The 21,383-nt window shown below is 51.6% G+C and overlaps 9 protein-coding genes across 9 annotated transcripts; 3 read left to right on the top strand and 6 right to left on the bottom strand.

Annotated features, from left to right (window-relative positions):
• Positions 1–135: 135 nt before the first annotated feature.
• On the bottom strand, positions 136–1,956 carry PtrM4_089320 (uncharacterized protein; the record flags this gene model as incomplete). Its single annotated transcript, XM_066106874.1, has 1 exon — positions 136–1,956. One exon carries the CDS (start codon positions 1,954–1,956, stop codon positions 136–138), a length of 1,821 nt encoding a protein of 606 aa, XP_065962542.1.
• A 328-nt stretch (positions 1,957–2,284) lies between these two features.
• On the top strand, positions 2,285–3,409 carry PtrM4_089310 (ArgF, Ornithine carbamoyltransferase; the record flags this gene model as incomplete). Its single annotated transcript, XM_001934612.1, has 2 exons — positions 2,285–2,632; positions 2,684–3,409. The coding sequence occupies 2 exons, from the start codon at positions 2,285–2,287 to the stop codon at positions 3,407–3,409; spliced, it is 1,074 nt and encodes a 357-aa protein (XP_001934647.1).
• Positions 3,410–3,563: 154 nt separating this feature from the next.
• Positions 3,564–3,770, bottom strand: PtrM4_089300 (uncharacterized protein; the record flags this gene model as incomplete). The annotated part of the gene is made up of 1 exon (XM_001934613.2): positions 3,564–3,770. One exon carries the CDS (start codon positions 3,768–3,770, stop codon positions 3,564–3,566), a length of 207 nt encoding a protein of 68 aa, XP_001934648.2.
• Positions 3,771–6,136: 2,366 nt separating this feature from the next.
• Positions 6,137–6,888, bottom strand: PtrM4_089290 (Sedlin-N domain containing protein; the record flags this gene model as incomplete). Its single annotated transcript, XM_001934614.2, has 5 exons — positions 6,137–6,278; positions 6,338–6,384; positions 6,432–6,722; positions 6,786–6,824; positions 6,877–6,888. 5 exons carry the CDS (start codon positions 6,886–6,888, stop codon positions 6,137–6,139), a joined length of 531 nt encoding a protein of 176 aa, XP_001934649.2.
• Positions 6,889–7,142: 254 nt separating this feature from the next.
• PtrM4_089280 (NuoB, NADH:ubiquinone oxidoreductase subunit and related Fe-S oxidoreductase) lies at positions 7,143–7,978 on the top strand (the record flags this gene model as incomplete). Its single annotated transcript, XM_001934615.2, has 3 exons — positions 7,143–7,185; positions 7,245–7,443; positions 7,528–7,978. 3 exons carry the CDS (start codon positions 7,143–7,145, stop codon positions 7,976–7,978), a joined length of 693 nt encoding a protein of 230 aa, XP_001934650.2.
• A 130-nt stretch (positions 7,979–8,108) lies between these two features.
• On the bottom strand, positions 8,109–9,222 carry PtrM4_089270 (TatD, Mg-dependent DNase; the record flags this gene model as incomplete). Its single annotated transcript, XM_001934616.1, has 4 exons — positions 8,109–8,160; positions 8,218–8,479; positions 8,538–9,135; positions 9,190–9,222. The coding sequence occupies 4 exons, from the start codon at positions 9,220–9,222 to the stop codon at positions 8,109–8,111; spliced, it is 945 nt and encodes a 314-aa protein (XP_001934651.1).
• A 533-nt stretch (positions 9,223–9,755) lies between these two features.
• PtrM4_089260 (DUF1742 domain containing protein) lies at positions 9,756–10,460 on the top strand (the record flags this gene model as incomplete). The annotated part of the gene is made up of 4 exons (XM_066106873.1): positions 9,756–9,860; positions 9,909–10,031; positions 10,227–10,297; positions 10,346–10,460. The coding sequence occupies 4 exons, from the start codon at positions 9,756–9,758 to the stop codon at positions 10,458–10,460; spliced, it is 414 nt and encodes a 137-aa protein (XP_065962541.1).
• Positions 10,461–12,289: 1,829 nt separating this feature from the next.
• Positions 12,290–13,542, bottom strand: PtrM4_089250 (Trichoplein multi-domain protein; the record flags this gene model as incomplete). The annotated part of the gene is made up of 4 exons (XM_066106872.1): positions 12,290–12,515; positions 12,573–12,910; positions 12,953–13,058; positions 13,307–13,542. 4 exons carry the CDS (start codon positions 13,540–13,542, stop codon positions 12,290–12,292), a joined length of 906 nt encoding a protein of 301 aa, XP_065962540.1.
• Positions 13,543–18,712: 5,170 nt separating this feature from the next.
• On the bottom strand, positions 18,713–20,917 carry PtrM4_089240 (uncharacterized protein; the record flags this gene model as incomplete). Its single annotated transcript, XM_066106871.1, has 4 exons — positions 18,713–19,205; positions 19,288–20,289; positions 20,421–20,749; positions 20,903–20,917. The coding sequence occupies 4 exons, from the start codon at positions 20,915–20,917 to the stop codon at positions 18,713–18,715; spliced, it is 1,839 nt and encodes a 612-aa protein (XP_065962539.1).
• Between the last annotated feature and the right edge of the window lie 466 nt (positions 20,918–21,383).

Below are 21,383 nucleotides of genomic sequence, written 5' to 3'. Positions count from 1 at the left end.
GACTTTAATGTTGAGCCCGCTTCCATTGTTCTTGTCGTTGCCGTTACCAGGTTTGGTGTCCTTGCCGCCGCGAATCGCTGAACAGGAAAAGTTAGCTAGTTGCAGGAGAGCGGCCAAACATGGATCACGAACTGGTTACGAACGTTTGACTGGTACAACTCCCTGTGCAGGAATGCCGCGCACTGCGAGCTTGCCCATAGGCGTGTCTACACCAACGCTGACTGCAGCCTTGAGATCCATCATGATGGATTTACCGCCAAATAGCAGAGCTTGCACAACTTCGCTGAAGAGATCATCGTCCAGAATTTCAATGGGAGCATTCTTGATGACAGACTGAACAAGGAGGGTAGGTCCTTCCGAACCCTTGCCTTCGATACGGGTAGAGTTTGCTTTTTGCCACTTCTCTAAGTTCATCTTTCCGAGCTTCTTCTTGTGGTAGTAGATGTCGGCGTCGGCCTTGACTTGATTGACATCAATAGGAAAGTTCATTTCGTTGGGAAGACCGATGTCAACGTTGACAATGCCAGAGATCTTAGGCGCTGCTTCGGGTGTGCCGGGTTCAGCGAATGGGTTGGGAAGACTGAAATGCATATCGGCAAGAGAAAAGTTTCTGATCAGGTTGCCCATGGATTTTCCAGCAAAGGGAACAGGGACAGTAATGTCCTTGAGAAGGTCACGAGCCCACTCAGGGGTAGCTGGGTCAGGGAACTTGCAGCAGCTGATATAGATGGTTGCGTCTTCGCCTTTCATGTAGTCACCCAAGAAGGCATCAAGAGGAGATTTGGCCGAGTTGGGGCACACTTGGGTCAGTGGGTCTGACAGCTTGTCAACGTTGCCAGTGACCTCGACCTTGACGTCGGACTCTGGGTTAACTTTGAGTTCTCCAGTGCGTGCGGTGCCAACCATGATGTGCTTATCGGTGGCCGAGCAGCCCTCAATACCAACGTCTACAGCCACGGGAGGTAGAGTGATTTGAACGGGGAAGTCGTTGTGGACGACAATGGTGGCATCGGCACCAAGCCCCTTCTGACCATGCTTGGCCTCACCGAGGTTGAGCTTTGTGATGTTGTAGTGAGGCAGTGAAGGGATGTCGCCTCCCTGCAATACCATGGAGTGCTCAACAAGCTGCCTGCCAACGTTGATCAAGCCCGACTTGACTGGGACGGAAGCCCTTCCCCTGAGTCGTATCTGTCCCAGCCGACCATCAATCCAGTCGTTGGCGACATTTCGAATGCCATCGGGCTCGCCCGGCTGCACGTTTGCGACAAAGGATACGTGGGTCGTGTGTCCGTTTCTGATGTTCACTTTGATGCCAGGTATCTTGGCTGTACCAATCAAGACGTCTCCGTACTCGGGCAGATACACGTCGGCGTCGAAGGCGCCAGTTTCGGCTTCCCTCGCAATCCAGGTGCCGAAGCGTCCCAGGTTGCGTACGCTCTGCTTTTTGACCTTGCTGGCGTCCATCTTGAAGTCTCCCTCTACTTGCACATCGGCCCCGTGTTCGGTCAGGCCTTGCATGGTGAGCCTCGTGGGCTTGAAGTCGGCGGCCTGCATCGAGTACTCCTCGATGCTCTCCTTGGCCAGAAATCCGAGCATGATGATGATGAAGACGACACAGAGTATCACAAGGGCCAATATGCTCGGCCATCGCTTCCGCCACAGCGGCACCCGCTCACTGTCGCTCTTGACTGATGAGCCACTCAGCGACCGGCGCAGCGATGTCTCGGCGGGCGTCTCCTCGTTATCCGGACGGTCGTCCCGGTCTTGTTGCGACAACAGCGGCGTCTGCTCTGTGGTGCGGCTGCTTTGCTTCGAGCGCGTTGAGCGGGCGGACTTGTGCGAGGCCGGACGCGAGCTAGGCGTGCGGGTCGCAGCCCTGCTGGCGCCCCACGACTCCTCGCGTTCGCGTTCCTCCTCGTCCATCTTCAAGCGTAGGGGGGTCCAGGCGAGAGCCATGGCATGCGGTGTGACTGTGTTGGTGGAGGAGGAGTGAAAAGGTCGAGACAGTCGACAGTCACCTCGTCATCAACTCAGCCACTCACATGGGCACAGGGCAGCCGAATAAGGTAGCGAGCGACGTGTGCCTGCCGCGGGCCACTAGCCCCGACCATGACCCCGGACTGAGATACCCGCTGTGATGCGTCGCGCTTAGCCTGGCTGTCAGATAACTCTCCGTCTGACAAAAAACGTGTGCAAAAAAAGACGTGTGACTCTTAGGTTGGTTGTTGTACTTGTATCAATACTCGCTTGTGTCCTTGAAGCCTGTCACAGTCAATTGACAAACATGCCCGCCTTCCGCCCCTCTCCGGCAGCTCTGCGAAGCTTGCGCCGCTGCTACTCCACTTCACCAGCTACTCCTCCCACATCGCCCTTTGCGCCCCGACATCTTCTCTCCATAGCAGACCTCACACCTGCTGAGCTCACCACACTCGTCCAAAATGCACACAAACACAAGACCGCCATCAAGCAGACCAACGAGGTGCCGCATTCAATGCGCGCAGCGTTGGCGGGCAGGACTGTGGCCATGACGTTTAGCAAGCGGAGCACACGCACGAGGGTATCAACAGAGGGTGCCATTGCTGCCTGGGGAGGTTCGCCCATGTTTTTGGGAAAAGACGACATACAACTTGGTGTATGACTCTTACACCTTCTTCCACTATTTCACACTGACGCGGTAGGATAGGTCAATGAGTCTCTCTACGACACCTCCATCGTCCTCTCCAGCATGACGGCTGCCATCGTCGCCCGTGTAGGCCCTCACTCCGACGTTGCCGACCTCGCAAGGCACTCGAGCGTCCCCGTCATCAACGCTCTCTGCGACCTCTACCACCCCCTCCAGACCATCGCCGACCTGCTCACCATCTGCGAAATCTACCCCTCCGCCTCGTCCACCTCGCTCGGCCTCGAGGGCCTCAAGATCGCATGGATCGGAGATGCAAACAACGTGCTATTTGACCTAGCCATTGGCGCAGCCAAACTAGGCATCGACATGGCCGTCGCGACCCCCGTAGGCTACGAGATCCCCAAGGCCATGCGCGAAGTCATTTCCCATGCTGCCCAGACATCGCCGCGAGCCGGCAAGCTCATCGAGACCAATTCGCCTGAAGAAGCGTGCAAGAACGCCGATATCCTTGTTACAGATACGTGGGTTTCCATGGGCCAGGAAGAGGAGACGGCGAAGCGCCTCAAGGCCTTTGAGGGCTTCCAGATCACATCTGAGATGGCCAAGCGCGGTGGCGCAAAGGACAACTGGAGCTTCATGCACTGCTTGCCCCGTCACCCAGAGGAGGTTGCTGACGAGGTCTTCTACGGTCCCAGGAGTGTCGTGTTCAGGGAGGCGGAGAACAGGCTGTGGTCTGCCATTTCCGTCTTGGAGGCCTTTGTCGTGAACAAGGGAAAGATCCAGTGACTAGATCCATGGTTTGAGTAGGAGTAGATGCATGATAACGATACTAATGTTGATGAAGAAAAGTGAGACTACGTACGGATGGTTTCTAGGCGCATAAAAGTATTTTATTTGCTCTATCTAGCACGCTAAGTCTAATTCAAGTCGTGCATGTAAATCACTTCTCTCCCTTCTTTCCCTTGCCATCTTTCTCCGTCTCATCTTCTCCATCTTTCACTTTATCCCTCTCATCCAACCCTTCCACGCCCTTGCCCCAAGCCCCAGCCTTCTTTCCCCAAGTCATCATGCCCCAAGCATGCGTCCAAGCAAACTTTGGCGGCGCATCAGGATGCGTGCGAAAGGGGCTAGCACCATGTTTAAACATATCCTGCAACGCAGCCTGCCTATCCTTCTCCAGCTCCTCCTCCGACAAAATCTTCGTATTCGGCGGCAACGCAGACGACGCAGCCGATGCAGCCGATGTAGCAGCAGCAGCAGTAGCCGCCACTGCCGAAGAAGAGGGCCTCTCCCAATGCCTCGACTCCAGCGGAATAGGTCTCCACCACTCCTCTACCGGCACCGAAGACGCCTTCTCCCACCAACTGCGAGAGCACATTTCCCAAATCCGACTTTCGGCTCTCTTGACCGCAAACTTCTCGTCTTCACCCGTTAGACCGCCTATGTTTGCGAAATCAGGGGATCCGGGGCCTAGACGACATTCGTCGGTGAAGGAGGAGCCCTCCCTGCGTGTGCGGTTGGGTGGGTCATCTTCGAGTGCGTCTTCAGCCAAGGAGGCACCACCGCTGTACGAAGAAATGTTTGGTCGGAACGGGGAGTTGAGGTCTTGGTAGATTTCCGAATAGGTTTCTGGGTACACGGCGTCGTTTTCGAGGGAAGTGTCATCGGCGCTGGCGGCAGCACCGACACCACCGGGCCGCACAGGGAAGAAGATGTCGTCCGGGCCGACGGCGGCCGTCATCATGAGTTTACAGCGTGCTTCGTACATGGAGTCGAGGAGTGTGATGAGGCGTTTGGCCTCGCTCTTCATTAGCAGACCCATTACCGGCACGTCGGTGATGATGAAGGTGTGGTAGGTGGATGCTAGAGTCACGTAGTCGGCGGGACCTAGGACGGCGCCGCAGAGCTCGGCGAAAGTGAAGAAGGCGACGCCGTTGTATTGGGCAGGGACGTGGAGGGGTCTGTTGTAGACGGTTAGGGTGGCGGGTTCCCATGGGATGGGGTATTGAGTGTTTGTGGCGCGTTCGACGAGGGCGTTGAAGGATTCGCCGAATTCGATCATTTGATCGGTGGTCTTGGGCTGGATGAGGTAATTTTTGGGGAAGTATGAGGACGATGTAGGGCTGACGGTATCCGGGGTTGCTTGCTCTTGTTGGATGCTGAATGTATCCGCTACACCTGCGATTCCCTGTGCAGAAGCTGAGGTAGACTCAAAACCCGACATCTGAACACTATCCCTTCTACCACTCTCCTCTTCTCGCTCAAGCTTCCGGTAATCCTTCTTGCCCTCCATCTCCCAGACCTCACATCTCGCCCTCAGCACATCCAAAAAGCCTGCAAATTCGCCAAGTTGCCCAGCCCCATCATCTCTCCTGCGATGCTCACTCTTACTCATACTCCAGCCCAAACGGCTGAGCCGATTCACAGGTCGCGAGAATTCCATGCCTGCGGCCTTGGCTAATTCTTCAGGCATACGGTTACTAGTCGCAATAAGGACGCCACCGAGCTGGAAAAAAGATGTCATGAGATTCGATAAGATCTTGCTGGCCGCACGGTCAGGAAGCTGAAATTCATCCAGGAAGAGAATCGGCGATGTTTCAATAAGATCCCTGGCAACTAAAAGCAACGAGTATTCATCATGAGGAGCCTTGGGTCCCGCTGATAGCGATCGCGCTCTGCGTAGTTTCTCGAGTCGGGATATGGTGTCGAGCATAAACGTATTAAAGTGCCAGCGGCGCTTCTTGCGGTTGGGCAGACAGTCTTGAAAGAGATCAATCAGCATGGACTTTCCGGTGCCGACCTCACCATGGAGCATAAGCCCCTTTGGGCTTTGCAGCTGCATGGCCTCATCATGACTAGTCAGAACTCGTGTCAAAGCCACAGAATCCCTTCTCTCTTTCTGTGCCAGAAGCGACGTCCATACACCTCTTCTGCCGAAGCGATTCGCATGAAGATCTGTAGGCGCAGTTGATTCCCCAGTTGGATCAGAGTCTACAGCTCGTGTGAGTAGTTGCAGTCGTTTCGAGTACTCTATCGCCGGTTCATAATCAATGAGACGGTCATAGAGTTTTTGTAAATGTAACGCTGAAGCACCTTCAAGTCAGTCCACATGTACCTCTAAAACGCTTGGCAAGATCGCAGAATGGTAGACGTCATACCGAGTCGGTGCTGAGCTGGGTCAGGGCGGATCTTCTGTGTAGCAATAAGGCTGCGATAGAGCACCAGGGGATTGGTGATGGCCACACCGGTAGACGACATTGGGATTCATTAGTGTTGACAAAGAGGTCACCGTGGATGTAGCACGAGGCATCGAGAGTTTCAGTGTGACCGAGGTGATCTGCTCTAACATTGGACTAGACTGCAATCGGCGCTAGCGCTTTTGGGAAGTTCCGAAGTCCATTGTGCTATTGGAGTCCAAACAGTCCCAAAAGGAAGCAATGTTTGAAGTGAAGGTGTTATTTCTGAACGCCTTTAAATGCAATGTGGTATCGTGATTATTGGAGTATAGTTTGCTCAAATGCTCGTAACGCCCGGCGACCACGCTTCGGCAATCTTTTTGACCTCTTGGATGAACTTGCGACTTGTGATTTGAGTTGAGCCAATCCTCTGCTCAGCGTTTGCTGTGACTGGCGAGTGCTCATCTGGGTCGTAGAATCTGATGTTGGGGAATGGTGTCAACATGTGCCTCAGAGCTACGATGTGAATGTCACTTACGGATTCCGGAGCAACTTGATATATGCCGTCTGTAATGCTCTGAATGCCTGCAAAGGGTTAGGGGTCTGAGAAGTACACAGTATCACAAACTCACAGGCTTCATATCCGCATCTCGCAGCCCAACCGCAGTAGCGGCCTTGGTGTCAAGTGCAGAAGCTGGTCGCCCTTCCATGTCAACCACAATAACGAACTTGACCCCGGTGTTGGTGAGCCATCCGTACATTGCTAATCTCTCATCGACAGCTTGCAAAAGACCAAAGTCTTGGTCTGCTGTCTTGTGAGGCAGACGAGCTTCAAATATGTCCAGGCATGACGAGAGAAGGAACTGAAATTCCAGCGGGGCCCGCTCTTCTGCTGGAAAGAGTGATATATGCAGTGGATTGTTCTATGTCATTAATTAGTCATTGGAAAACGGAACATGTCGATGTGCACAAGTAGGTGTACTAACGTGCTTGCCGATTACGCCTATGCAAGCAATGGATGGGACCTAGTAAAGCCATCAATACATGTCACAAGCAGCTGACATGTGCATTTCTTACACGACCTGACATGTTATGCGAAATATCTCCGGATTCGAGGGCCTAGGGGAGTAGATGTGGAGTAGGCTGGGCGATGGCGGAGGAGTGATGATTCCCCAGCCTATCAGGTGCCACCAAAATCGACTGCTAATCGATATCGCCAAGCCTTTTGCTGCACCTACCTCATCGATTCACTTCGCGACTCCTCGACCGCCACCCCACGTCTTGCCTCTCCACTCCTCCCCCACTCCTTTCACTACGCCTTTTTTTTTCTGTTCGTCGCAATCATGTTTTCGACGACACGGTCTGCGGCCTCAATGGCTCTGCGAGGTTTGTGCCGCCTGTCGCTCAAGAAGCTCCTAGCGCTCCCGAACTGACAATATGGATAGCCAAGCCCGCGACGGCGTTGATGCCCTTCCGCGCCGGAAGCGCTGCTTTCCTGTCTTCGAGTTCGTCCGATAGAGCGACCATGAAGACTCCCGCGACAATTCCCGGCAACCCTGGAACGCCACCACCCATGAAGAAAGCGCGAGTTGAAGTGCCATTACCGAGCCAGGAGGGAAAGAAGGGTGCTATGCAATACGCATTGTATGTGAAACACTACTAAGATTACGAGGAAGATATGGGTGGCAATAAAGACACAACAGGGCACAGGCTAACGAGCGGGGATAGGACGACACTCGACCAAGTAGCCAACTGGGCTCGTCAGAGCTCTCTCTGGCCCATGACCTTCGGTCTCGCATGCTGCGCCGTCGAGATGATGCACTTGTCTACCCCAAGATACGACCAAGATCGTCTTGGTATCATTTTCCGTGCTTCTCCCCGACAGTCGGACGTCATGATTGTAGCCGGAACCCTCACAAACAAGATGGCACCTGCGCTGCGACAGGTGTACGACCAGATGCCCGACCCCCGCTGGGTTATTTCCATGGGCAGCTGCGCAAACGGAGGAGGATACTACCACTACAGCTACTCTGTCACAAGAGGATGTGACAGGATTGTGCCGGTGGATATCTACGTACCTGGCTGCCCACCTACCGCCGAGGCGCTCATGTACGGCGTTTTCCAGCTACAGAAGAAGATGAGGCATACCAAGATCACCAGGATGTGGTACAGGAAGTAGAGTGTTACTGGTTTGGCGTGGTCTGTTTGGCGGTCGTTATACCTGCGAGTTTAGAGGAAATAGATTCCTCTTGTACGAATCCACCTTATATATGCAAGTCTATCATGTACCTGGTTTGTCTGTCATGTGTCTAAGAAGTCGTTTCTCCAAGCCCAAACATCTTGATCGAGTTTGCCCATGCACTACATGTCGATGTTAGTTCGCATTTAAGCCGTCCTGATAAGTAACAAATGACTTACGCGTCGCAAACCTCCTCCACGCTGATCTCCTTGATCTTTGCAATCGCGTACGCAACGTGGGGGATAGTGGCTGGCTCGTTTCGTCCCTTGACCATCATGCCCTTGGCCCACTTCTCCTTTTTCACTGCCTTTGGTAGAGGAGGTGCGTCGCTGAGGTACTTGGCTGATGCGTGGCTGGGTCTCATCTCGCACCATGGACCGTCGGTCTCGATTTGTAGACGTGAGAGGGGTATTTGTTTGACGACTGAGATGTTTTCGTCCGCTAGAAAGAGAGTTAGTAGAGAGTGGGCTGGGTATCAGGTGAACTGGGGACGGCGTACTCTTCATACTACATCCATTAACACCAATATCGAACCCCAAATCAACAAGCCGTTGCATCTCTTCCAACGTTCCGGTGAAGCTATGCACAAGGCCTCTCTTCGGCAGCTGGTCAAGCTTTGCAGTCAACAACCTCTCAAAGTCCTCGCTCGCAGCGCGAGAGTGAAGGAAGAGTGGTAGTTGCACGTCAATGGCAATTTCCAGTTGTGCTTCAAAGTACTTCAGTTGCGGCTCCTTTGCTGTAAGGAACAAGCGGTCGTAATCAAGACCAATTTCTCCAAACGCCACAGCATGACCTGCGTTTTTAGCTTCTATAGCTAGGGCTTTGAGGGCAGAAAGAAGTTCAGATGGACCACCAGAATGCGTGTCGAAGTGTTTTGCTGAGCAAGGGTGTACACCAACAGTAGCATAGCATAAGCCTGGGTGTGCTTTTGCAATCTCAACCGCATGTTTCGATTCCGCGAGATTAGAACCCGTTACCATGAACTTCTTGCAGCCAGCGTCTAAAGCTCTTTGAATGACGTCTTCAAAGTCGTCTTCGTGGCGTTGGGTCCCGTGATACTCGCCTCGGAAAATGGGGTCTGTAAAGTTGATACCGACCTGTGCGTGATGGGTTAGAAGTGGGGAGGGTAAGCCAGTGGGGCATGGACCAACATCGATGTATCTAAGCTGCGCTGGAGATGCCATAGTTGATAGTTTCGAAGCAAATGTTGATGAAAAACAAGTTTGGTCTATCATACAGTCAGTGATTGTCCCATCTTAATGCTTGAGATGAGAGATTCATGTTCAAATGACGCACGGGAAAATTTCTTTAGGCACTTCTTGTCTCCTATAACACGAAGCAATGTACAAGATTGACGCAAAGCAAACCCCGTATGATACACAGTCGTAGGCCGCACACTTTTTAGAAACATGAAGTCGACGGTAGGTAGGGAATGACGGACAGTTGTGACTGCATCTGGTGTATGGCTAATCCGCTTAGAGTCTAGTCCCGACGCTCTGACGTCCCCCACCACTTTCCAGCACGACAACCCATCTTAACATGTATCTAAAGTCCACAAAGCTTCACAACTATTTTCACACCCATTCTAGATAAATCTTAATAATAGTAACACTTGATACAACACTAGAGGGGGAAGACTGTGCCCAAAGACATACACTTGGCTATCCGAGTTGTTACTGCTAGTGTATGCAGTAGCAGCATCTCCATCGAGAGGTCAATGGAGAATATATGGCATCATCGTCGTGTGGCGGAGAATGCTTCCAAGGCCTGTTGGATATGCTACAAGCCTACCACGAGCGTTCTGATCACACCCAACAACAAGGTACGCTAAGATTTCAAAATTCACAACAAGCTACTCACTTGAAATTAGGATTTCTTCTATATCTGCGCTGGGCATCTTTCAGATCGAGGATTCTGCTTACCAGAAGCCGATGAGGCAAAGAGAGTCGAGGAAGAGAAGAAAAAGGATGAGTTGGATCGTGAGATCGAGGCAGTAAAGAAAGAGTACGAAGAGAAACAGAAGATCAAGCGTGAAAAGCGGAAAGGGAAAGATAAAGAAAAGGACAAGGAGAAGGAAAAAGAAGCAAAGAAGAAGGAGGATGACGAAGATAAGGGAGATGAGAAAGCCAAAGACGAGAAGGTATATCAGACATGTTCATTCTATGCTTTTTACTGATATCTACTGCAGATCAAAGAATTGTCCAAAACCAAAGACCAGGCTCAGGCTGAAATTGGTCCCCGCATATACCAACTCAACAAGTGAGGTCAGTTCTTGACTTGTTCTATGATTGTACTGACTTGGTACAGGAACTTTTATCAAATGAGGCTAGACAAGCTGCGGAATGTGGAAATTGCTAAACGAAACCGCGAGAGGCTGAGCAATCCTGCAAACTTCCCTTCAGTACCCAGTGGCAACCCATAGGGCTCATACATACCACAATCCTGAATGAGCTAGGTCGTCACCGTGCGTCAGTCACCCCATTCATCTTCGATCATCTCCTCTTCGTCCGTCAACTGTTGGGAGAATACCGGTATGCCTTGGCGACCCTAGACGGAATTTACTGCCGCCAACCACATAGTCATCGTGGACAATGCGGTCAGCAACTAGCGGCCTCCAATTCTATGCTTGCCGAATGTCATACGTGCCTCGTGATTCAATCTGCTTGGCGACATGGCTAGACTGGGGTTTTCGGCACTAAACTTCAGCTGGCGATGTGTACTGTAGTCGCCGACTACTGCACCCCAAGAGTTATAGTGTAAACTCTCGAATATATTGTACCGGCATGTTCTCTACCGATCCTGGTTCGACCACGTGGGGAGCTAAGAACCAAAACTTGATCAATCGCAATAGACTCGCTTATATGGTTACACTTTACTGCTGGTCTTAGCACCAGATTTGCTCGCTGTCTTACCCACCCTAGATCCGATGTGAGCATGATGAATATGTCTTGTCCATAGAGAAAACTGCCGATGCATCTGTGCCTTTGCCGGTGCTACGGACCACATACACCCGATGCACGATCCGTACAGCTCTCTTCTTATTGCCTAGTCAGCCCTACGGTGCTTTTCAACTTTCAATTATGGGGCAGTATCCCGGTTCTCTGCAGGACCTTTGCATCGACGATCATACAGTGACACAAGTCATTGGGTTGTGCCGTGATTGGTAACAACTCGCGGTGAAAACTATTTTCAGTGCTGACGATCTTGGAGTGATCATACGAAGATGACATCAAATCGTACTTCTTGGAGGCTGACGGTGAGATGGCAAACTTCGCCAAGAATTTCGAAGTGCTGGTTATCGCGCTGCCCTCCACCCTCTTATCGAATCACACCCACTACGTTGCAATCTATACGCTCACAGCACAATAGGGAAACCTCGAAAAGGTATGTAAGAAATTGAGTCCACAAAGACTGATCACCTCCTAAACAGAGCAAGGGTTCTTGAACGCGCACGCAAGAATGTCAGCATCTATCGTGTAAGAACCGAACATCTCTATCTCTACTACAGACAGTTTTCAAGACTAAACAGAGCCATTGGCACTGTCGGGCCTTTTCCATCTCGTGTGCAGTTCAGGCGTCCCGATGTAAGATTTCGCGGGGCCACTGCTGTAGTCAGCGTAAGCAAAAGCAAACAACACTGCATATCGAACTCTGTGCCACTACCACAGATTCGCATGTACATTCCAGTTGCAAACTAGCCAAGCCCCTACTGACTAAGAATGAAGTCTGTTCCTCCCGCCGTGGCGCATGCTGATGCTGCTCGTATGTCGATCGAACATGTCCGAGCTTTTGGACCTGGAATGATTAGCAATCCATTATCAAGCGTCTATACGGGCACTACCGCGGCTATTTCGGTGGGATAGTTGCCGGATATCACCCGGTTCGATGGTCTTTCACCCTGGCGCACGGAGACACTAGACGTAGACGGCCGTAACGTGTCTGTGCGCGTGATGCCCATAATCGCGTGCCGCACACCCCACCAATATCGCGACGACGGCAAAGTTGAGGCTGCGCAGCCACGTACAATAACTATTATCGCGAGATTTTCCGGTGTATTGATCTATAGACGTAGCTCTACAACTTTGTCTATCTATATTTTGCCGGAGTATTGACGGCCCGGCCGCGTCGGGTGGTTGTTGGTGGGGGAGCCGGTGCAGCCACCTCAGCCAGAGTACCACCGCCAGCACCACCCACGCGTCGTTTTTTTGGCTGTTGCTTTGCAGCGGGCTTTGAAGCCTTACGCTTGCCCGACTAGGGTTGTTGTATAGCCTTTGCAGCGTCGCGATCGCGTCGTTTGGCGTCAAGTTCGGCAGCCTTTACAGCCTTGGCTTCATCCCGCACCTTCTTTGCCTCCTCACGCGCCGCCCGCGCTGCCTCTTTGATCTTAAGTTGATAGATCCTGTTGTTCTCCTTTGCCTCTTTCAACTCTATCTTATCAAGTAGCTCTTTCTCCTTCTCCTTCTCCTTCACTAGCTGCCTAAAGCGGGCCTCTCGAAGCTTGCACGGCGACCACTAAACTGCCCCTGAATAGAACGCTTTTCGCTGCTGTAGATCTAGGGGAGGTTCGTGCCGATTGCGGGGCTTCTGGTGAACGTGTAGCGCCGCGCGCAGTGCGTCCTTCTCGTACTCGGCGATCTCTTTGGCAGCCTGGAGGCGGAGGAGTATTTCTGAGAGGTTGTTGGCCGCAATAGAGCTCGGATCGTAGGCCTGATTAATGAGGTTCGTGATAGTAGCTCTACTCACGTTCACTAGTGGCGGCGGTGCTGTTAGTGTTGACTTTCGGAACTTTTTAAGTACTACTTCGGGATCTATAGGAGCTATCCCAGTGGCTTTAAATGCCTTCAACGCGTGCTTCTTAATAAAAGAGGAGTCCTAGGCAGGCTTAAAAAGACGGTAGAAGTCATCCTTCCTCACAGCTAAGAGACCGTGGCTCGCCTGGAGGTAGTGCTGCAAGCTGAGTGAGTACGCGGCTGCTAGAGGTTTGAACATTACCACATCGAGTGGCTGCAGCGTATGGGTACTATGGGGGGTAGTACGAGTAACATAATATTGTGGGCGATCGCGTAGTCAATAAACTCCATAGTAACGTGACTCCCATAGCCGTCAAGGATGAGTAAGCGTGTGTGATTGCCGGCCTTCTCCTTCGTATGGCGATCAAACACCTGTTCGAGCCATGCCAGGCCTACCTAATCATTGGTCCACCCTGAGGGACTTGAGGTAACGTAGACTAGATCGTCAATTGCGATATCATCAACCTATCTGGCGTACATGTTGCCCGAAGTAGCTTCGTATATAATCGCGGGCGGTAACGTACTCCTATTAGCACATATAGCAGCGATAACAGTGATCCAATCTCTGTTGCCGTCCTGTATCACTTTCTTAAAGCCCCCAGTCTCATATTTCTGCTTACTAAACACTCTCTTACTCCTCCCCGTTACTCTAATAAGGAATCCCTTCTTATCTATATTATATACATCCTGCGCCCGAATATAGTGCTGAGCCATTTTAGTAGATAGTAGATCAAAGTACGACTCGTACTTGTATACAGAATCAGCCTGGTGGCGATTGCGGTCCAAACCAGTTGACCAACGTGATATAATCGCGTCGGGATGACGGTGAAAGAAGCGCGTCACCTAGCTTTAGGAGGCAGCCCTTCCGGCTATAGCACTAGCAAAGTTCTAGATTATAGTCCTCGTCGGTGGTAAGCCAGCCTTAGTAAGCTCATTAATGTGCTCTAGAAGCTGTAGCTCCTAGTGTAGGTAAAGGAGTTGCTGATTACGTGATTTGGCTTCATTTGAGCCCCGGATCTGTTGATGGCGTCGCGACAACGTAGAGCGATCAACACCAAAGCGGCGCGCAACCTCAGAGTATGTAAATTTATCTCCGGGATCACGCGATTCAATAGCTTCAATCGCAGCGTTGATACAACTCATAGTTGTGGAGTTATGGGTGGTTGAAGTGGTAAGGGTGGATTGGTGTTGATGTTGCGGGGTGTGCGGCACGCGATTATGGGCATCACGCGCACAGACACGTTACTCAGCGTCTGCCTCCACACGTACGCAATTGTACGAGATTGGACTGCCGAGATCAAACTGATCAACACAGCGCTGCAGCCCGCCAACTCCGTTCCTCAATACACTGATACTCTAGATATCCAAGCGCATAGCACGACAGCTCGTGTAGCGCATTAGTCCGGCACCACGCCTTGGCATGAGACAACGCGCGATCGTCACGTTGAGAGATACGGGAACTACCCACTACGTGGCGCTTCTTATGATCAATACATGGTCTGATCTTCGGAACTCAATCTTCCATTGTACCAGTATAGGAAATAAACCGAACACGACCTGAACTTCACATCTGCGACGGGTGACACGGAATGTGGGGATCTACCATTGTTTGATCATCGTGATGTTTTCAAGACGGTAGAGGTAGCGGAATGCACTCAGTTCATTTTGATTATATATAGACGTACCACTGTTGTACACATTTACTAACCCAAATCTGTAGTCGTAACGTGTAGCAGCTAGTGGTCGATACATAACAAGCTTTCCTCAAATGAGAAACAGGCCTGAGATACTACGACTTGGTCAGTGGAGTATTCCCGGAAAGGTCATAGTCAGCCATTGCAGGACAGGATATCTACAAACAGTATAGGTTTGGCTTAGGAGTGATTTCAACGTTTCATCACCTGGTAAACCCAGAAACCCGCATAGGGCTGGCCGATGTGAGACGATCCCTGTGGCCTTACATCTTGGTCACATATCGTACAGCCACGACACCGGGATGAAGCACAGCAAACGGGCAAATCAAACGGTTTTCCATATCATGATTCCAAATAACAACACGACTGCACAATCAAACTTTTCGGCATTTTCCCCCGCACCACTTGCCGTTGTCTTCCATGCGAATACGTACCAGCCAACCACTCACCAAGAGCTCAATTCCAATCAACCCTCTAATCTCCAATCTCCCCTGTCTTGCCGCACCATTGTAGGCAGCTCACCCTACCCGTCACCGACGCGCAAGTACTATTGTATGAGCCAGCATATCGGATCCGGGAACCCGCGGCAAGCCCAGGCGATCATCCGGACGCGGCGGTCTACCAAGAAGAACGCACAGATGTATATACTACATCAAACAACGGGCCGCAAAGGAAATATTGGTTGGTCGGCGATTACTATTTTACCGTAACGGGGTACTAGTGCTCACTCACCCGCTCTCGTCCACCACTTTCCGCCCTCTTTTGAGGCAAAGTCTGGAAGCTTAAACTGTGTGATTTTCAGTTGCTGAGCATTATGGCTCAATCCAAAACACGGTGCTGTTTTTCTCTTAACCCCACGGTATATTGCCGACGTCAGATATCCCGGATATCGGATGTTCTTTTACGTCCATCGCAAATTCTACTGATTTGGGGAGGGGGCATGTAAGCGCGATGGGGGAGGGACAGCATGGTATGATGGGCACCGAGTCTAGAATGAGAGGTTAGGAAGGTCAGCGCTAGAGAAGGTGGGTACGTGGTGTGTTTGGTTGAATACTGTACAGTAAGCTGGTCTTGTAGGTCTTAGTATGAAGATTTGCTGGTGAGCCCCTAGGAAGACTATCCCGATTTGGAACAGACATGAACTGATTTTGAAATTGTCGGAACGCCGCACAGTGACCGGTAGTATTTCTGGTGCCAAGACGCGGAATTCTGTATCAAAGGACGTCTTCATTTCTACTTCTAGAAATGCGTCGCAGTTACAAAGTTCGTCTAATAAGGCTGAACCCCACATCGACCTGCCAAGTCGCACTAGCAGCTAGTCATATCCCGGCAGTCACGATCAACCCCTCGTCAGCCGGAAAACACCAACCACGTAAGCTTAAACGCGACTCTCTCCAATCAAAAGCTCGCAGTGACATACTGCCCATCCCAATCACTCAGAACCAGGCTAGTCATGTTTTGCCAGAAGCCTGGAGTAAGCAGCCAAAGCGGCATACCAAGCGACACCTCACCTGACAAGAGACCAGCGTCAAAGTCAAAATCTGCCAAGGAAATATGCAAAGGCTCGTTCGGCGGATTATGCATGTATTCTTTGGGCGCTTGTTTGAAAGGCACGTCTGGCAGATCCCGTTTTGTTCCAGAATTCTTCTTGGTTTGTTCCAAAGCCAAGATGTTGTGGACTTACTACACAGCAAGCAATCAAGGGGTAGTTAACGTTCGCATGCACTTGCCAACCCAAACCTCTTGACACAGGCTATTCTACTCAACAAATATGAACCAGTCCTCAAGCGCTTTTTCTAATTTACATTACTCAACTACCCTAAGCACCAAGAAATGTTGTCGTTCTGAAACACTATTACAGCTATAGTTAGTTGTTCAATATAACTAAGTGTTGCTGACTCAGCATTGTTTCACTGTATTCGCCGGAAGAAAGACTTATGACATCTACCTAGGTAGATATTGCATAAACATGTACTCGATAGATAGTAAGAGTGTAGGAGTACTACGATCAAACGAGACAGATGGCAGAGTCTCTAATCCAGCAATATTGAGAAGTCACATCCTATGCACTATTCACCAACGTGTATCAATCCCAAGCAAACAAGGTACTGTACTTGAGCAACACAGATCGGATTAATCGACCCGACAACACACAGATGTCCATCACAAGCAGTCTAGCGCACTCATCCCTGTATTAACAACACCGACCGGTAAATTAAAAGCTAAACTCGCCATCTCCCCTAGCTTGTCCCCTCCCATCCCCGCCAACCCCCTAAATCTTACCCAACAATCTGCTGACACCGGCACACGTGTGCACATCCCAGTCCCTCGCTCCCTCGCTCGATCCATGACTCCCCCACGCTCCCTGTCTACCCCAGCCAAGCGCGGTGCGGTCGTTCGGCGCAACAAGAACGCCCTCGAACCAAGCTTACGCACGTCCATCATGCCCTGGTTAACCGTCCGTCCGTCCGTCCGCCGTCCGTCCGTCCGTCCGCCGTCCCATAACGCACCCAACCCAACCCAAACAAAAACACACAGAAGCACAGATACCATACACGACGCCCTCCGAACCCGAACGCAAAAAAAAACTTCAACCCCATGTCCCTCTTCTCTCACTGGCGCGCGCACCAAACCCAAATAAATAACTGGCCTTCATTTTTACCAAGAGCGGCTTAGACGACTTTTATGTACAGCAATCAGCCCTGTGCGAGTTACCTATCTCGTACTCCAACCATTTTTCGTTCATCGTTCGAGGTTGACGCAATTGATCTCTAGACATACGTGTAGCAAGGATAGTTGAACCATTCACGTCAAATCATAGAATTTGTCTCTCTACACTGGAAACCAACAGAAGCGTCTGAAACATCAAGCTCAAACGTCACGAAAAAAGAAGAATCTCACACCCACTCTTCCGCCTTCCGCCCTCCCCTCTTTCCCTCCATTTAGACGTGACTCCCAAGGAAAAAAAGAGAGAGTAAGCAGGTGATACTACCCTACCCGCACCCCCCGCAACCTACGCAAGCAAGCATCCGCCTCCGCAGCCGCATCAGCAGACGCAGACGCAGACGCAACCCATCGTCGTATCAAGTCTCGCGGGTAAAAAAAATCAAATCAAACCATCGACCCTTCCCCTCCCCATCCCCCCGTATAACCACGTTTGCTGACAGGAAAAAAAAAGAGAGAGAGAAAAGTACCGCCGAGGAAGGCATCAAGGGTCAAAGCTGACAGCCGCGCCGCCTCCGCCCATCACATCACCCCAGTCCCGTTCGCATGGTAGGGGAGGGGGGATTATACCTACGCACTGACGCTCACTGTCAATCATGTCTGCTTTTGGGCGCGTGTGATGTGATGACGATGAGAGTGTCTGGGGGGAGGGAAGGCGGCTGAAACAAATAACCGTTGTCCCGTGGTCTAGGTCCGTTTGAAACCTCGTGTATTGTGTGTGAATGTCCATGTCCGCGCGCGTGTATGTGAGTGTGTTTGTGTAAGGATGTAGACTGAAACTGAGTACCTGGAGCCGAGAGGACCACGGCTAATCATGCTTGATATAACAAGACTGATATGTTATCGTTTCCCGTTTCCCGTTTTGCCTTTTTGCTCTTTGTGTGCGCGCGGGCCAGCCCGTAAAGCACAAATGAGCAGTGTGAAAAACAGCTGATCAAGCCTGTTTTCCAAGAGTTCTCCAAGATTCCAAGAGGTTTGGCAATTCAGTTTGTAATTTGCTATATGGACCTAACAAGAGTTGTGTCGTGTAAGACTGCTCCATCCTCTTTCTTGCCCCCTCCTATCGTAAACACCAATGACCCTGGACGTTTTTCCCCGTCCAATCAACGCCCGCTAAGCGACGAAAAGAACAACACCCTTGAAAATGCATCAAATTTCTGTCGTTGGCCAGCGTCAGAGTGTTACCGAATGCTGTCATCAAATGTCGTTATACCATAACGTCCAACCTTCGCCTAGATTGCATGGAAATGCAGGGCAATCTTTGTAGACATGGAAAACTTTTCGCTAAAACAAAAAACAATGCTTGTACAATCTGTTCTATGGGAAACAGAGCTGAAATGGGAAGAATGCGAATATCCAAAAGGGTAGCCGATGGTGTCGAAAGCTGCGTTTCAACATTTAGAAAATAATGTCTGAAGACTTGTTGTTGCCGACGTTCAGACTGATTGGTAACATGCTTTTCGAAATTATGATTCGTCGTGGACTTCGTTAATAACACCGGGCTTGGGCGCAAGGGCTGAGGGACCGGATACGGAGCTTATAGAGACAACACGTTCTTGTGGCGGAGGCTCGTCTCTCATGCATGCGTTCTCCAGCATGTTTGTCCACTTTCCACTGGTGCCAGCATGACTATGCTTCAAGTGTTGCCGGAAGTGATCTGCACGGAAGAACTTTTTGGCTTGGTTACATTCACCAAATTTATGCACGTGATTGAGATGTTCTGATCGTGCCTCCCAGTCCGCAGGGTTGGGGAATTCCTCGCCGCAGTATCCGCATACGTCTGCAGCAGCTGGGCGAGTAGGCGAGGGGTGGAAGGCTGCATGGACGCCCGCAAGCGTGGCGCATGACCAGGAATGGCGACGTAAATGCAGGGAATTTTGATGGCGTTCAGCTTCATTCTTATTTTTGAAGCGATTGGGGCAGTATTGGCAAATGTACTGCTTCTCTAGCTCGTGCAATCTATCGGTCGGGTCAGCGCATTGTCGCTCAAGGGTGGTCAGGCGAAATAGCGGTGGGCAAGTCGCGTATCCTTGTCACTTACCGCAACTCATCTTCGCTATCGAACTTCTTGGGCTTCTTGGGACAACACTCGCAAATATAGGCACCTGGTATGCGATTTGCGATTGAATTTTGCCTCGAGTGCAACATGCTGTCAGTAGACATCTTACGGATCTGCGGATGTTCGGTCTCCGAGAAGCCTCGTTGATGCACAGGCCGTGATAAGGACCCGCGGGGGCTCGGGTCCAGAGACCTGTTAGCTGCATACGGCGAGACAGGCCCTGAATCCGTCTCGCCCAAAGGCGACAACGCATTGGGCGAAAGGCGCTGATCTCCGCCATAACTTGTCATGCTGCTTGCAGCTGTCGAAAATCCAAACGAAGAACCGATAGAAGCGCTTCGTTGGCTTGCAGACCCAGCAGACGATAATGAGCTTGGGTTTGACTGGAAGCGTGAAGCAGTGCAATTTCGATTAACCAGCATTTGGGCGGACCGACGATGGTAGAGATCGTTGTGGCCGCTTGTCGTGGGTCGATCATCACGCGCAGCTTCGGAGGGCGGTGATGAGGCCCGCCGCTTCAGGCCGCCCTTCGGGCCTAATTGGTACTCGTCTGACTCGGCAGGGCTGCGTTCGTTGATGTTCAAATCGCGCATTCCATTCTCTTCCATGCCGAAGTCAGGTTCAGAGAAGATGCTATGATCGTAGCTACCACGATGTGGTGTCGCGCTTTCGTCCAAAGGTCCTGGAGTTGAGATGCTGTTGTAGCGAGCGCGATGTGGTTCAGCGGGGTCGAAGATGGGGCTGCGAAAGCCGTTGTAGCCTGGTGAGAGGGCGGGTACGGTCAACGGTTTCAATTGACCGTTGAGCTTGTTTATTGGGGCATGTGCCTCGGTGTTTGGGTCCTGTGAGCTGCCAGAGGAGAGAGGGGGAGCAGTAGTCCGCGTAGGCGTGTTGGGGCCGCCGATTTTGGAGAGTAACTGCTTGTCGTAGGCGTTGGATGAGTGTTGGAGTGTCTTGTGGCCTAGTTGTCTTTCGCTTGTGAACCTAACCATGGCCGTTAGTCACTCTCGTAAGGAGTCCAGTGGCTTTGCCACTAAAAGGAATAGTCTAATGATGACGAAGACTCGTACGAAGACGATGATGATGATGATGATGATGATGATGTGTGGTCTTACCTGTGATTTCCAAGCGAGGGGCGAGACTTGATGCTACGGTCCTCATCACTGTTGTTGCTGTGTTCGGAGCTCATGTCGTCGAGCGACCTAGGGATGGAGGGTTCACGGCCACCGATGAACATGTATTCGACAGATGGCTCCCGCGGATAGCTGCCTGCGGCTCCACCATACAAGCTCGAGCCAGGCCTAACTGTCGCGAGCCGATTTCCGCCAAAACCCGTGTCCCTTGGACTGTTTGTGTTACCCCATTGCCAGCCCGGGTCCTGCCCGCTCCTGAGGTGTTCGATGTGACGTGGTGGAGGCAAGGGTGGCGGCACCTCTTCGCGTGCCTAAAGCAGTGTATTACAGTCAGTGAATGGTCGCGTAGGGTATGGGTTGCGCCTGCTGTGATGGTCATGTGCTATTTCCAGCATGTTATGAGCATCGGATAGCGGACCAAGCAGGGCGGCAGAGGGTTGCAGCTGAACACTGGGCTTACGTACCCTTGGTATAGCCATTGCCACGGCTGGAGTGGGTATCGACGGTCGGCGGTGGTGTGGTAGTGGGTAATGATGGGAATCATATACCCGAATGCTCGGCGTCGAGGACATGGTCCGGTCGGGGGAACGATATGATGTAGTGGGATGGGCGCCACTAGGGGGCAGCTGAAGCGTACCCACGGCCACCACTCACGCAGCAACTGTGGCGAGGCGCGACTTGGACGAGCAGAAGACAGCGCTGGGGAAGGCAGTGGCTACTGGGTAGTGTAGGCGAGCACGGACCTAGCAGCAGAATGGTTAGCCAGCACCAAGGACGGCATGGCCGAAACAGGCAGGGAAGAGTTGAAGGGCCAGCAGCTAAAAAATGTGGGTTGCGTGCTTGGGTCGAGTGTTGCAGCTTACCTAGGCAGATGCGCGCAAACGGCCGAGTTTGGTTGACGTTTCTTGTCGGCGAGGCTGATGAATGATGGTCGAAGCGGGGGCG

This window comes from Pyrenophora tritici-repentis, chromosome 4, assembly GCF_003171515.1.
Source record: "Pyrenophora tritici-repentis strain M4 chromosome 4, whole genome shotgun sequence".
Classification (NCBI taxonomy): Eukaryota; Fungi; Ascomycota; class Dothideomycetes; order Pleosporales; family Pleosporaceae; genus Pyrenophora; species Pyrenophora tritici-repentis.
Note: the sequence above shows the minus strand (reverse complement) of the source record. Positions and strands in the feature narration are given on the sequence as shown.